The sequence below is a fragment of the Trachypithecus francoisi genome, unplaced genomic scaffold, assembly GCF_009764315.1.
Source record: "Trachypithecus francoisi isolate TF-2019V2 unplaced genomic scaffold, Tfra_2.0 Lachesis_group14, whole genome shotgun sequence".
NCBI lineage: Eukaryota > Metazoa > Chordata > Mammalia > Primates > Cercopithecidae > Trachypithecus > Trachypithecus francoisi.
The window spans coordinates 61,780,291-61,796,627 of record NW_022681459.1 but is presented as its reverse complement, the minus strand read 5'-3'; the positions used below and the strand labels follow the sequence as shown (position 1 = coordinate 61,796,627).

Below are 16,337 nucleotides of genomic sequence, written 5' to 3'. Positions count from 1 at the left end.
AGCCAGGCGTGGTGGCGGGTACCTGTAGTCCCAGCTACTCAGGAGACTGAGGCAGGAGAATGGCTTGAGCCCAGGAGGCGGAGCTTGCAGTGAGCTGGGATGGCGTCACTGCTCTCCAGCCTGAGTGGCAGAGAAAAAAAAAAAAAAAAAAAATATATATATATATATAGAGCTATCATCACAACATGGAGAATTTTTACCTGTGAAATACACAAGTGCACAAAGCCCCACCCCGCCAAATCCTCGTAGTTCCACCTGCCTCCCTCACAAAAGTGAAAGTGGAGCTCAGTCAGTGCGTTGTTCAGGGGAGAAACTAGTTTGTCCCATTAAAAAATTAAAACCTACTGCTGCCCTACTCTGCCTAGGAGATCGGCAATGTTGTGTTCCACTAGGTCTCTTTACCACCAGGACCAATGTCCTTTATGCTGTGAAACAAACAGAGGAAGTACTACGAGTTCCTCATAACGCCCAGTTAAATAGGCTCCTTTCCAAATGACACGCACTAACATCAAACTCTTTTCTCCTCACATAAACCAGTTTGGGTAACAGAGAGCAGCCTAATGAAAGTGAAAGTAGTTGTGTGCAAAACTTCTATTTTAGAAAATCATATCAGACTTCTTTCTATTTAAAAAGCAAAAGTACCAGCTGAGCATGTGTTTTTCCAGTTACTTCTAGTTCAGTGCAGTGAATTTTATAAAAATGCAAGCATAGATATAACTAGGGCTTATTAATCATTTAAACTAACATAAAATATCAACATAATTTTAGTTAAGGAGAAATAGGTTCTAAAAAGGTAGACTCAAGTCTACGTTTTCAATCTGTATTAATAAAACTCAGGAGGTTGAAATAAATTATTTGGCTCTGAGGTTCTGTGTTTCGTTTCTGTAGTGCTCCCTCAAAGGAGGAAACAATGATTCATGGATGAATCCTCTTGCCAAACAGTTTTCAAATATGGGATTGCTGGTAAGTTTTATTTTTTTCAAATGTATCATGTATCCCAACTTTCAGGTTTAAGAGTAATACAAATGTTAAGACCACTGCCACATATAGTACAAAGTTACAGATTTAAAAACTAGTTAAGCAATGTTCTTGATCTTTTGAGTTTAAGTAGTATTTCTCTTCTATTCTTATTCTGAATGACATACTCCAACATTTAAAGGTTATGGCTTTTAAATTTGTAGTCATTGTGTCCTTTTCCTTAGGACGATAGAGAAGAAAGAGGCAGGCACTTAAAATTTATACAATTGTTTCTGACCACATTACTGTACTAGTTTTCATATTACAATTTTTTAAAAAGGCAACAACGAAACTAGAAAAACTATACTGGGACTAATGACTTAGGGAATTCTTGTAGAATTTCTGATTTCTTTGTCTCTCGGGAATGGTGTAGGGACACCCTGTCCCTGGTTGGCCAAAAGACAAACGACTTGACTTGGCTGCACAGTTGAAGATTTGATGACTTGACAAGTCACGAGAAGAAGTTGTCATTATTTGGCTGCCATTCATGGAATTTGATCCTGAGCTGACTAGAACTTAAGGACAGGGGTTTATTTCTTCAGGCAGCTGTTTATCTATTGCTCTCTTTGTAGACTTATTGAGACTAATTGTATGTGAAAACTGAATTGTAGGAATATAGGCCCAAACAGCAATCAAGCTAGCACATTAAAAATGTTAATGTTTTCATTAAGTTCATTTCAGAGAACCTTCTGTAGTGCCAGTAGTAAGATGTAGCTCTCACGTGAATAATGCCACTTCTCTGATTCAAAGATGTGCATCCTTAATTCTGTCTCATCTGTTCTTTATTTTTCAGAGTCAGACTGAAGATAATCCAAGCAGCAAAATGGATTTGTCTGTAGGTGTGTATCACTCCGCTGAGAGGAATGGAGTGTATCAGTGTTACGATGTCCTGTTGGCATCTCCTGCCCAATTTGAGTAGGGATGGCTGCAGTTCAGTAGACATTGATTGAGCACTTACTCTTTGTAAGGTGCTGTGCTAGATACTAGGTAGGGATAGAAAACTCAAATGACTGCAGGAGTCAGCGAAGAATGTAAATGAGTGATGTGTGCCAGGTATAAGAAACTGGGATGAGGCCAGGCATGGTGGCTCAAGCTTGTAATCCCAGCACTTTGTGCGGCCGAGTCAGGCGGATTAGGAGGTCAAGAGATCGAGACCATCCTGGCCTACATGGTGAAACCCCGTCTCTACCAAAAATACAAAAATTAGCTGGGCGTGGTGGCACGCACCTGTAGTCCCAGCTACTTGGGAGGCTGAGGCAGGAGAATCGCTTGAACCGGGAGGCGGAGGTTGCAGTGAACCGAGATTGTGCCACTGCATTCCAGCCTGGCAACAGAGTGAGACTCAGTCTCAAAAAAAAAAAAAAAAACCTGGGACGAGTTGACCACGGGTTAACTGTGGAGAGTCCACCTGGAAGAATCAGCCTTACATGGCTCCTAGCAGTTGCTGCTCCGGAGGAATCCAGGCTGAGCTATGACAAGTCTTTCAAGTCAGGCCAGAAATTCAGATGTATACTGGTATTATGATTTTTGTATTTATTGATTTTTTGAGACAGAGTCTTGCTCTGTCACCCTGGCTGGAGTGCAGTGGCATGATATCTGGTCACTGCAACCTCTGCCTCCTGGGTTCAAGTGATTTCTGCCACCTCAGTCTCCTGAGTAGCTGGGATCACAGGCGTGTGCCACCACACACAGCTAATTCTTGTATTTGTAGTAGAGACGAGGTTTCGCCATGTTGGCCAGACTGGTCTCGAACTCCTGACCTCAAGTGATCCGCCTTCCTCGCCTTCCCAAAGTGCTGGGATTACAGGCGTGAACCACTGCGCCCAGCCCTGATTTTTAAATATCAGAACTAATTCAGGTCTCTTAAAATGCTCTGTGGGGCCAAACAAATTGTGTGCCAGATGTGGCCCTCAAGTTACCAGTCCTGTCTGTACCGGGAGGCTTCATTATTGACAAATTCTCACATTGCAACTGGAGTGGATGCAGTGTTAGCTACTGGTCTGTGGGGTTTTTGTAGTAATGCTCTTGATCACCCTGAAGAACTTAAAAAGAGTCAAACTAAGAAGAAATGAAAATAATTCTGGGTAGTAAAGGACGTAGGTAGTCTTTGGTCTATATTTCTAAATATGAGAAGAATTAAAACACGTTTCCTGGGGGGACACTGGTTATGTCAGCAGACGACAGCACATTTATAGAGCCGTGAAAGAGGAGTGGTATGTATAGTTAGGACACCTGGGAATGCGACATGTAGGTAATGTGGACCCATCTTCTGTGTTCAGCTCTTAAGTTCTGAATTTGAGGGCAACCACTGTGCCTCTTTGATCTTTCTATTCCTTGTAACTACGTTTCACCCAGACCATTTATCTCGATGATGTTAAAATAGCAAAAACAGACAACTTCTCTCCCTGAGGACATTTGAATTTATGAGCAAAATGTGTTCATCAAACACATCACTATCCAGTCTAAATGTTTTCTCAGCCAGATTTTTGCCAGGTTATCCCTAAGGCTCTTTCAGTCTTCCATGGAAAACAAACTACCACAGATATATGTTTTGTTTTGTTTTGTTTTTTAATAAATGAATAAATACATAAAAAGGACCCATATGTGTTCCTGGGATAAACACCAGCAGCCTGGACCAATGAGAGTTTGGCCCGTCTTATCCCCAGAAATAGAAATATTAATAGCTCCTATCCGGCACCCATGAGGATAGTGGGGCAGCTTCACTCTTGGTTCATGGGGGAAACATTGATTGTGGAAATTTTCACTCTGTTTATGCTACTTTTCAGGAAGCCTTTCAGATAAAAAATTTGATGTGGACAAGCGAGCGATGAATCTCGGGGATTTTAATGATATCATGAGGAAGGATCGATCTGGGTTCCGTCCACCTAATTCCAAAGACATGGGAACCACAGATAGTGGGCCTTATTTTGAGAAGGTGAGTTGAATCCTTTGTTGAAGATAATAATTCATGAGAACCGCTTTGGTTCCCATTTGTCTTTTGATAACTGATTCTGGAGGAAGCATAGAATTACTGAACTAGATGAGCCAAACACAAACATCACCTGCATTAATGTGGTGACCTGAAAACGATTGATGTCAACAGGTGATTGGGCAAGAGCAAGAACCATCTGTCTTTAGCATGTATGTATTAGAAAATCTGAGTTTTGAGAAATTCACGAAGTGTGGAAATGTTAGAGAGAAACTTACTCTGCATTCTTTTTTCTGCTGCTGTGCAGCTACAAAATAAATTTTGGGATTTTGTGCAGATATTCCATATCTCCTAAGGCCTTGCCTTCTTCTAGTTTTGAAAGAACTCTGTTGTTATCTTTCCCCAGTTCCCTAGCGATCTGTGTTTAGTTACAATGGTATACTTTTCAAATTCTCAACTACCTAATTTAACCAAGCAGTTTCTACCTATTGGTTTTGATGTTTACCATTTCTAATGGTGGGAATTATATCTTGATTCAGAATACTAATTTACTGTGTTCCTGGTCTTCAGAAAGCAGTTAAAACCAAAATTTTTAAATCTGGCACATTTTGACACTTGTTGCTGGTCCAGACAGTAGCATATTCACAAGATTGACCTGGCTTCTGTTTCAGCAGCCACATTGCTAGAGCAATCAATATTAGATGCATAAAATCAAAGTGTCTGGCAATTTTTATCTTAATGCAATGGACAGAACGTGTTACTAACTTAGGGGAAAAGAAAAATCAATATCAAAGAAGATGACAGATGGTGTCTGTTGGGCCGAGTGTAAAGATTATTATCAGATCCAAATTCCATCCTCAGTTATTGCTAATACACTCTAACTTTGTTTATTGCTAGTGTTTCTCTCTTTTCCCTTCTTGCATTCTGTTGCTTCACTAACCAACACTCGTTGTGATTGGCTAACTCCTACTACTTTTCAGCTGACTTTGCCTTTCTCCAATCAAGATGGGTGCCTTGGGGATGAGGCTCCCTGCTCTCCCTTCTCCCCTTCTCCCAGCTACAAGCTGTCTCCCTCTGGTTCCACACTACCCAACGTCAGCCTTGGAGCAATCGGCACAGGGCTCAACCCCCAAAACTTCGCTGCTAGACAAGTAAGGAGGCCTCTCAAATTTATAACTGCTTGGCTGTGGCCTCGCCTTGGTCCTGGTCTGCAGTTTATTGCATCATTTGTCTGTCTTGGGAAATTTGTTGATTACTGAATGCACAGAATGATATTAAGTGTAGGTTCTAGATCTTTCAGCCCATAGAACCCATCTCTCTTCATGTTTCTCAACATGGATTTTATTTTAAACCTGTTTTTTTTTTGTCTTCTCATTTTTGATCATAAGTTCATATTTAATAAGTCAACTAAGAACTGACTAAGGAAAATGTTAAAGAGGCTACTACATAAGTACCTTAGACAATCTAACTTAATGCATCTGCCGTTTTAAACATTAGATTGTATAAGTAATACTTTGGAGATCTTTTCAATTTAATAAACCTGCTAATTTAAAAATAGCAAAACTAGTATGATTAAGTATTTGTGGGTTATGGCATCTTGAAATCTATTGTTTGTAAGTGTAAAATATAATAATTACCCGTAGAAGGGTAACTTTAAAATAGTAGACAGTGAAGCTTTGGGAAGAATGGGTATTGCTCAGACACTGCAGTGTTTCATTGCACCTTGGGTTGGATTTGGCAACCCTCCAGTTAAGGGCTGTGCAGTAGAAATAAGACAGGCAGGGCTGGGAGGATCGTGCCTCCTCACCTTCCCAGACCTGAGGGTGCACAGCAGGACCCTGCCTGCCTTCCCACAGTGGCTCTGTTGTAGTTTTTGTGGAGAAAACCAGGACTTTGGCGTCACAATCCTTTGCAACAATAACCCCAGCAGTGATCGCCATACTTCTGTGACCACTTACTTGTCACTGTGACCTTCACCTCAGGACACTGTGGAAGGACGTTAATTATACAACTTGTAATTATTAGTTGTATCCACATGATGCATCCATGATGATGTTCTGTCTCCATATGATGACTTCCACATACGCATTACAGGATGACGTGAAGCAACACCTCTGACACCAGTTAAGTTGCACGTAGGTCTCTTACATGCTTTCTAATCATTGCCTTAGCACATTTTAAAAAATGGATTATACTATATCCATGTGTTCGATTGGTTATTTCTGGATTGGGAGTTACAACTGATTTTTCATTTTCTTCCTTTATATGTCATCATTTTGACATTTGTAAATGCTTCCACAGAGGACATGGATATACACTGTTTATATAAACAGGGAAGAAATGATTATATTGATGTTTTGGGAGTTCTTTTATTTTGAGTATGGAAAACATGAAATAGGCATAACATTCAGTTAATGGTGATTGTAAATGTGGTGGATCACACAATTAGCAAACGCTATTAAACTAGTATAGTAGACCAGCCAAACCAGCTGAGCATTAGGCGCTAAAAAAAGGTCATTCTTCTTCATTTTTTTGATCTGTGGATTGCTACAAAGTCCATTGTTAACCAGGTTTGTGCACATGTTCCATCTAAATATGGACATGGTTTTTAAAGACTATTTTCTTACAGAATTATTTTAATATGCTTCGTATTAATAAAATTTAAGATTTTAATTTTCCAAATCACAGATTTTGGTTAGCTTGGTCATTTTGTTTTTAATTTGTATGCTTTTTTGAGTTAAACAGTATAGTTGAAGCAAATATCACCAGACTCAGGTAATTGTAAAAGCCTCTGGTACAACAGTAGAGCTTTAGTGATGGCCACAGAAACCTGCATTGGCACATACTCAAGTGCTTTTTTTCTCCCGTTTATTTTTTAGAGACGGGGTCTTGCTTATGTTGCCCGGGTTGGTCTCGAACTCCTAGCCTCAGCCTCTCAAAATGCTAGGATTACAGGTGTGGAATCACTGTACCTGGCCTATATACGTTTTTTAAAGACCAAATCTGTATGATTGCCCCTGAATACATCACTGTGTAAAAATAGCTCTATTGGAGCCAAGAAAATGAGCGCTTGTGATGCCCAGGTTCCATATTAAGTTAGACAAGGCATTTTTTGGTCAACTACTGTGGACTTACCTGTATTATTATCCATTCCAGATATAGTGCTTTGTGCGGCTGTAGGGTCACTTGATAATGAAAAGCCTAAAACCTATGGTGGAGGAGGGTGGAAATTGTCTACTGGGAAGACGGAAGTAGGAATTGATTTTACAGAAGCTTAAAAAGCAAATTCTTTTCAATACTTGTTATTAAAGGAGAGGTTGAAATTTAAAACAACCCTCAGGAAGCAGTTTTGTATTTGCCAGAAAATGGATTCTGGCAGGGTCTTTAGCTCCCAGTAACCCCACCATCCAAGGACCAGTTGTGAATAATGGACATCTAGTAACTAAGTCATTACTTTGATGATAAAGTGAGAAAGATCTTAGCAGAATATCCTTGGTGAAATAAATGTTTCCTGTTTTCTTAGGGATGATCAGGGTAGCGAAGCTACTGACTACCACAATCCGAGCAAAGTCAGGGCTGAGCCATTTCACTTTCGAGTGGCAAGTAAGAAAGGAGCAGTAGAGATGTTACAGTTTCTAGAATTAAAGGTCTTCTCATGTTTAAACAACCTTTTGGGAGACATAAAATTCATGATGGATCTTTGATTTACTTTTACGAGATACACAGATTTTAATTGCCATTTTGACTTTATGTTTAGAATCATTTTTATTTTCAATGCTTTTAAGTTCACTAATTTCCCTGCAACAGTCCCTTACTCTATTTTTTAATCATTAAGCCATCAACAGTATTTTTAGTGTTCTAGGTTTTAATGATGCCATTACAAAATTCTTTAAAATTACCTTAATCCCTGTGATTCCAGGGATATGATAATGGTGGTGATTTCAATTCAGGGTATACGTACTCAGTATAAGCAGTGATGCAGCTGTCTTTGCTGAAGGTGTTCAGTGGGATATTTTCCAGTATGTGGAATTGGTGGGTCATGAATATTTACAGATTATATATTCTTCCTACAGACTAGGGCTTTATTGAGTTCTGGGAATATGAAGAGGGAAAGATTTAAGCTGACAGTAGGAAGACAGAATGGAAAATAACTGTAGTGTGGTTTGATGATGAGTGCCCTCAAAGAGTTTTAAAGCATTTTGAGATTGGAGAGGTGGGCTCAATTAATCTGAACGTGAAATCAGGAAGATGGTTTTGGGGAAGACTTCCTTGATGAGGATGACCTCCAAGCTGGGCCTTGAAGAGGTCAAGTGAAAATGGTATCAGGCAGAGGGAACACAGTGTTGTGTTATTACCAAATACGGTTTCTTCGCTGAAGGACTTTTCTCAGCTAGAAACGAGTCAGAAAGGAAAGGCCACCATATAACCCAACTCTCTTAGTTATCTCATCGGAATAGTGTAGAAGTGCTCCAGTGAGTTGGGCCTCCAGAAAGGAGGGAGTTCAGCTTATTTTTAACTAGACCAATATGTATTTGAATGAGAAGTTACAGGTGAGTAATGTTTATTTTGGTGTCCCTGTAATGGTTTTTACTTTCTCCCTTTCTTCCTTTTTTTTTCACTGTGTAATTGAGTCACATTTCCTCATCTATCAAAGAAAAGATTGAGCAGATCCAGGACAAGGAAGGGTGCTAGGCTCACTCTGGGACGGCAGAGAAATCACATCATAATGTTTTATAAATACAACTGATAACTATTCATAAGGCTGCATTTTTACTCAGGTGCCTTTCAAGATGGAGCTCAGATTATAAAGCTTGAGAATAAATTTGGTAAACCCAGTCGCAAAGAAGAGTATTTGAAATAAATATTATGTTGTCTATATCTTTCGTTCACAAAAAAGAATGTAGGACTTCTCCTAATATTTGACAGAATTGAACCCTTTCCGTTTATAGAGTTCGTCAAACTGTGTACAGGTACTCATGATTCAATTTGAGTAACTGCCCTAAGCCTTCTAAGATAAGGAACTTCTCAGTTATGAAATTCTGTTATTCCGTGGAACACAGCCTGTGATTCTTCTGAGGGATCTAAAAGACCAGAACTGTTTCTTACTTGCATTTTCTTATGTTAACAAAAAGCCTTACTGCTGCTCTTCTCTTTACAGGGCGGTAGTCATGGTTTGTTTGGAAACAGCACAGCACAATCGAGAGGTCTGCACACACCAGTGCAGCCACTAAATTCTTCTCCCAGTCTCCGGGCGCAAGTGCCTCCCCAGTTTATTTCCCCCCAGGTAAGCAATTTTGTGTTCCTATGATTCAAAATTAAAGACCATTTCAGGTAGTTACCAGTTGTTAACTGATTTTTGTGGGCATAAAAAGAATAACAGTAGCATAAAATAGGAAAAAGCCATCTTTTCTTGACCTTTTGGCTAAGATCGAGTAGAGTAAAATATGAAATATCTAGCTGCCAAAGATCAAGACTTTTAGAACAAAATATCAAATCTCATTTTTTATTGCATCATGCATACTAACAAAGTTGGTATTTTTGCATGAAAAGCTTATGATTCTATTCCTTTTAGATCTCCTATTTTTCTTTTTCTTTTTTTTTTTTTTTTTTTTGAGACAGAGTCTCGCTCTGTCGCCCAGGCTGGAGTACAGTGGCCGGATCTCAGCTCACGGCAAGCTCCGCTTCCCGGGTTTACACCATTCTCCTGCCTCAGCCTCCCGAGTAGCTGGGACTACAGGCGCCAGCCACCTTGCCCGGCTAGCTTTTTTTTTTTGTATTTTTTAGTAGAGACGGGGTTTCACCGTGTTAGCCAGGATGGTCTCGAACTCCTGACCTCGTGATCCGCCCGTCTCGGCCTCCCAAAGTGCTGGGATTACAGGCTTGAGCCACCGCACCCGGCCGATCTCCTATTTTTCTAACTATATATTTTGAAACTGCATATAATTAAAACTACTATTAACAAGTTCTGATGTGTCAGTGTTCAGAGGCTGGTTGCCCTCAAGGATTTACCCACAGATAAAAAGAGAATTCGGCCTAGCACAGGGGCTCATGCCTGTAATCCCAGCACTTTGGGAGGCCAAGGTGGGCAGATCACTTGAGGCCAGGAGTTTGAGATGAGCCTGGCCAACATGGCGAAACCCTGTTTCTACCAAAAAACACAAACTAGCCAGGCGTAAAGAACAAAACAGAAATTAGCTGGGCATGTTGTTGCACGCCTGTAACCCCGGCTACTCGGGAGGCTGAGACAGTAGAACCGCTTGTACCTAGGAGGCGGAGGTTACGGTGAACTGAGACTGTGCCACTGCACTCCAGCCTGGGTGATAGAGTGAGATTTCATTTCAAAAAAAAAAAAAAAGAAAACCAGAGAATTGCCAGATTCTGGATTATTCCGAAAATGTTGAGCTGCATGTCAACAAAGCAATTAGGTGCTCTAAGGGGAGTTTTAGAACTAATGACGTAGCAGAGACTCCTGGACTTAACTCTTATGAGCAGCTCCGTGTAGGACATAGTCCATTGGATACCATGGGAACCAGGTAGGTCTGTCCCTTAGTAGGAGATGTGCAAAGAGATGGTGTTTTGTTTTGTGGGTAAAGGTGAGAGATTTGTGTTAGTCTACCACACACTTTCCCCGTTCCCCTTTGTGAGAAAGCAGACGTGAGGACAGAGTAAGAGCCGATAAGCTTGTGCAAGGATTCAGTGTGTGGCCTTAGTCCCTCCTTAGAATGTTATTTTAATAAACAAAGTTTTGAGTCCATTTCATTCTGTAAAAGAAGATGGGAGCGCTTATTAGATCCAACCAGCAGGTTGTAAAGGTTCAGTTTTTGTTGTTTGTTTTTGTGTTTTTATTTATTTTTCTTTTTTGGAGATAGAGTCTCACTCTATCACCCAGGCTGGAGTGCAGTGGTGTGGTCCATAGCTCATGGCAACCTCGAACTCTTGGGCTCAAGCAGCCCTCCCTCCTCAGCCTCCAAGTAGCTACTTGGTGGAGGAGAGGTACCAGCCTCTCCTCTTCTTTCCCTCTTTCTAAGTTCCAGTCATCCTTCAAGCCCCAGGTACTGGTTTGTCCTTTAGACAGAGCCATTTCTGACTTTCCCGGCACTCTACATACAACAGCAGTGTCTTGTTAAGTCTTGGAGCATACACGCATTTTACAGTATCCCTTGGTATCAGGCTGACAGTCATCCATGGTTATCAAATATCTATAGCATGTTAGGTAATGTCTTCATCATGCACAGATGGAGAAAATGCCATCTCTCTCTGCAGCCTCTTGGAGTTGGTGGCAGAGGGGTGGGTTGAGGTGAGGAGGAGGTGATAGTAGAATTCCCAGCAGATAGTGTGATAAATGTATAGAAATGTTTAACAGAGTTTGGGTAGTCGGCTGAGCCTTCACACTAGCAGTGTCGTTTGAGTCTTGAAGAATGAGTCAGAATTTTCTGAGCACACCAGATTAAAAGTGCCTTCTAAGCAGCAGGAGCCTCATGTGCAAGGGGCAGTAATATCTAGAAGAACATAGCATTTGGGGGAAAGGCAGTTAGTTTGAATAGTTAGTTAGAGCTTGTTGAAACATACAGACATGCACACACCCTGTCTTAGAATAGAAAAGGAAGGCTGGGCGCGGTGGCTCAAGCCTGTAATCCCAGCACTTTGGGAGGCCGAGACAGGCAGATCATGAGGTCAGGAGATCGAGACCATCCTGGCTAACATGGTGAAACCCTGTCTCTACTAAAAAATACAAAAAACTAGCCGGGCGAGGTGGCGGGTCCCTGTAGTCCCAGCTACTCAAGAGGCTGAGGCAGGTGAATGGCGTGAACCCGGGAGGTGGAGCTTGCAGTGAGCTGAGATCCGGCCACTGCACTCCAGCCTGGGCGACGGAGCGAGACTCCGTCTCAAAAAAAAAAAAGAATAGAAAAGGAAGGAACTAGACAAGAAGTATGGGACCAAATTTGGAAAAGGTGTTTGCTTTGCTTAGGATTTGGGACTTGGCCCTGTAGGCCAATCCTTTTCAACATGGTTTACAACCATTATTTGGGCTGCTGCTTAAAGACATAGTTCCCAGGTCTCCAATCATCTGTGACAGGTGGCTTTGGGGCTTAGTCACCCCCATGTTATCTTTATGTGCACTTAAAGTTTGGCCACTGCTGTAGACAATATACTGTTAAAGATTTTTCAGCTGAGTAGTGATGTAGAAAAATTTAAGGTTTAGAAGATGCTGGGTGCAGTGGCTCACACCTACACTCCCAGCCCTTTGGGAGGCTGAGGCAGGCAGATCGCTTGAGCCCAGAAGTTTGAGACCAGCCTGAACCACATAGTAAGACCTCATCTCTACAAATTATTTTATTTTATTTTATTTTTTTGAGGCAGATTCTCTGTCACCCAAGCTAGAGTACAGTGATGCAGTCTCAGCTCACTGCAACCTCCACCTCCTGGGTTCAAGTGATTCTTGTGCCTCAGCCTCCTGAGTAGCTGGGGTTACAAGCACGCACCATCACGCCTGGTTAATTTTTGTATTTTTAGTAGAGATGGAGTTTCACCATGTTGGCCAGGCTGGTCTGGAACTCTTGACCTCCCAAAGTTCTGGGATTACAGGCATGAACCACTGTGCCCGGCCTACAAAAAAAATTTTTTTAAATTATCCAGGCATGGTGGTGTGCACCTTTAGTCCCAGCTACTGAGGAGGCTGAGGTGGGAGGATAGATGGAGTCTGGGAGGCGAGGCTGCAGTGAACCATGAATCAAGCCACTGCACTCCAGGCTGGGCAACAGAGCAAGACCGTGTCTCAAAAAAAAAAAAAAAAGAAAGAAAAAAAGAGAAAGAAAGGGAGGGAGGGAGGGAACACTGGCAGTAATATAGAGGACCTGTTTGAATGGCAGGAGTACTAGAGCAAAAGAGAGCAGTTGCAGGGCTAGTACAGGAGTCCAGGTAAGGCAGCAACAGTGGGAATAAACCCTCTTGTAGGAGTTGCCTCTGATCTTTTTGTTGCATAATATGATGATCTGTTCTCCAGTCTCTTCTTACTCGGTGTATCAGCAGCATTTGACAGTTTCCCTCCTTCCTGAAGCACTTCCTGCGTTTGGCTTTTGGACACCTACTACATTGGTTCTCCATCTGCCTCTCCTTCTCCATCTCCTTTACAAGTTCCTCCTCAAGTTCCCAATACTTACTCAGCAGAGTGCCCCATATCTCAGCCTTCAAACCTCTCCCCACCATCTGTAGTCATTGCCAGGTGATCCTACCCAGTGGAATGACGTTAAGCACTGAATTCCAAAATTGTGTCTTCAGCCCACATTTTCTTTCCTCAACTCCACAGACTACTCATAGGATGCCTCACAGGTTAACGTGTTCAAAACACAGCTTCTGATCTCACCCTACACTGCCCTCAAAAACATCGCCTTACTCCCAGTAAATGGCACTCTCATCCAATAGGAATTCAGGCCAAAAACCTTGGAGCTCATCATGACTCCTCTCATGACCATGTTCGTTCCATCGGTAAGACCGCCCTTCAAACCTTTATCTAAAATCAGACCCTTTTTTACCACCTCCAACAGCACAGGTCCTGGTCAAGCCACTGCCGTTTCTGTCTAGGTTATTGCAGTGACTTCATGCCTTCGACACTTGCCTGTCTCAAGTCTGAGTCAGGCTGATTCTCTGACACCACACTGTCCAGTGTCATAGCCGGTAGCCACATCAGCCCTTGAAATGTGGCTGCTGGACTGGAAGAACGGAATTTTACATTTTATTTTAATTAACTTAAATAGCCACATCTTGTTAGTAGTCACTGTGTAGACAGCACAGATGTAGAACATGTTAGCATTGCAGGAAGTTCTGCATAGCACTGTTCTAAAACAAAAGGCAGGTCGTGTTACTGTTGCACCAGGAATCCCCTCGTGGCTGGTTCTCTCACTGAGAATGCAAAGCAGAAGCACAGTCTTTACTCTGGTCTTTGAGGTTCCTGGTGATCCCACCTCCCCACAAGTACAGGCCACTTTCTCATACCTTCATGCTGCTCCAGCCAAGTGGCCCCCACATACCAAGCCTACTCTTAGAACACTGTTCCCAGATGGCAGCATGGCTCAGTCTATCTCCTTCAGCTCTCCGCTTCACTGCCACCTTCCCTAGAAGCTTTCTCAGGGCAGCTACGTACAGTGTGCCGCCTGCCCTATCACTCTCTCTCCCCGTTTGCTCCTTGTCTTTCTCCCTCTCTGCCCTGCCCCTAGGAGTGTAATAAGCTTTACAGCAGCAGGGTCTGGGCCTGCTGTGTTCACTGCTGGGGCTTGAGCATCAATAGCTGTACAGGGCATGTATTTTGAGCTCAGTGCCTATATATCGAGTTATGGAAAGATGCGTATCAGAATGATTTCAAAAGTGGAATTGTTGGGAAAGTTGCAGTTAACTTCGTGTGAGAGAACTGGGTGCTGCAGATCTGTTTATGACCAAAGTGTCTGCTCTACCCAAAAAAGAAAAGTACTTGTGTTCCCTCCACTTTTGAATTTTGTTTTATTTATTTAATGCATACTGGGAGCAGAATATTAAATAATGGATTATTCTGTATTTTCCCAACATTTCTATATCTTTAAAAAATTAAGCAGTTGGGTAACTCTAAAGAAAGAAAAGGCCAGGCACAGTGGTTTTCTCCTGTAATCCCAGCACTTTGGGAGACCGAGATGGGCAGATTGCTTGAGCCCAGGAGTTCAAGACCAGCCTGGGCAACATGGCAAAACCTGTCTCTAACATACAAAAAATTTGCCGGCCATGGTGGCGCATGCTGTAGTCCCAGCTACTTAGGAGGCTGAGATGAGAGGGTGACCTGAGCCCTGGGGGTTGAGGCTGCAGTGAGCCTCAACACCGCAGTGATGGCACTGCTGCATTCCAGCCTGGGTGACAGTGATATCCTGTCTTAAAAAAAGAAAAGACAGGATAACCACACACAGTTTGGATAGCAGAGAAACAAATTCTTTAAAAAACCTCCAACCCAAATACAATGACAGGAATTATTTTTACCTAATTCCCTATTCAGACACTGTTCCTATGCAGGAATGCTTTTCACATTACTGCACTCAGGCTCCCTAGAACCTGATGTTAACATTGTGTCCTTGAATTTTCTCCTGTTGCTATGTAGCATTCATGGTGATCATAATGATGTTCCATCAGGTAGATTTACCTTGATTTATTTAACGTTCCCTTCCCCCCACTGTTGAGTATTAAATTGTTTTTAATTTTTCCCTGTTACAAATAATACTGCAAAGAAATCCTTATACATAAACCTTTGCCCACATTTTTTCTAAATTGAGTTGCCCAAAATGAAATTTCTGGGTCAATGCACATGAATAGTTTAAAAGATTTTGATAAATATCAGATTTTATATTCATTTTGACCACATTGTAGGGGCAATCAGTAGTTAATGTAAACATAGAAGATACTGAGGCTGGCCATGAGGGCTCATGCCTTAATCCCAGCACTTTGGGATCACCCGAGATTAGGAGTTCGGGACCAGCCTGGCCAACATGGTGAAACCCCATCTCCACTAAAAATATAAAAATTATCCAGGCATGGTGGCGCACACCTGTCTGTCGTCCCAGCTACTCAGGAGGCTGAGGCAGGAGAATCGCTGGAACCCAGGAGGTAGAGGTTGCAGTGAGCCGAGATTGTGCCACTGCACTCCAGCCTGGATGACAGAGTGAGACTCTGTCTCAGAAAAAAAAAAAAAGGAAGACACTGAAACTTATCTCTAAGATTTGTTACAAATGTCCCAGGCCTTGGGTTTCTACCATGCCTTTTTCCTCCTGTAACTCAAATACAATATTGAGCAAGTAACATATTCCAGCAGGCTTTTGTCCTGACTTTAAATTGCTGTCATTTTGCACCTGCAATGCTTTGTTAAATGCCATATTGATTGCAACAAGATCTTCACTTTCTCCAGTCCAGCTGGAGATTGAAGGGCTTTTAAGCCAGAATAATTAACTCCCTGAAATGGAGAATGTGCAGACCCGCACCACCGAGGTTCCTCTGCAGCCCAGGTGTGAGCAGCTGTTTGTCTTGAGCCTAGTGGCGCTTTTCTCTGGTCCTTCTGTATTCTTTGGAGAGGGACAGTACATTTGCAATCCTAAGAAAGAAGTTCAGCAAGGCTGGGATAGGCATTTCTCAAAAATTAAACTTTTATTGTCTCTAAAATTGTCAGTTTGTGGAACATACGAGCTGGTGGCTTCTAAAGATCACTTTCCTGTGCTTTTCTTTATACTCTTTCTGTATGTGTCTCTCTGTCTTTAAACAATGTGTTGTTCTCATTTTGCCTTTTTTGCACTTTAATGAAACCATACAGTATAGAGCCTCCTCCTTTTGTTGTTTTATTTTTACTTGTATTATTTCAAATATATTCCCATGTGGATTTGGGCAG

The 16,337-nt window shown here is 42.0% G+C and overlaps 1 protein-coding gene across 8 annotated transcripts in view; it reads left to right on the top strand.

Moving 5' to 3' along the window:
* The window catches only part of TNRC6B (trinucleotide repeat containing adaptor 6B), a 281,982-nt gene that overhangs the window by 227,180 nt on the left and 38,465 nt on the right, over positions 1–16,337 (top strand). For 7 of the 8 annotated variants that reach the window (XM_033233864.1, XM_033233866.1, XM_033233867.1 and 4 more), the window contains 4 exons: positions 889–963; positions 1,811–1,856; positions 3,804–3,952; positions 9,105–9,230. In XM_033233864.1, the coding sequence (XP_033089755.1) occupies positions 889–963; positions 1,811–1,856; positions 3,804–3,952; positions 9,105–9,230 (396 nt within the window). Of the gene's footprint in view, positions 1–888; positions 964–1,810; positions 1,857–3,803; positions 3,953–4,926; positions 5,098–9,104; positions 9,231–16,337 lie in introns of all 8 variants that reach the window. The other variant, XM_033233871.1, reaches the window with a different exon arrangement.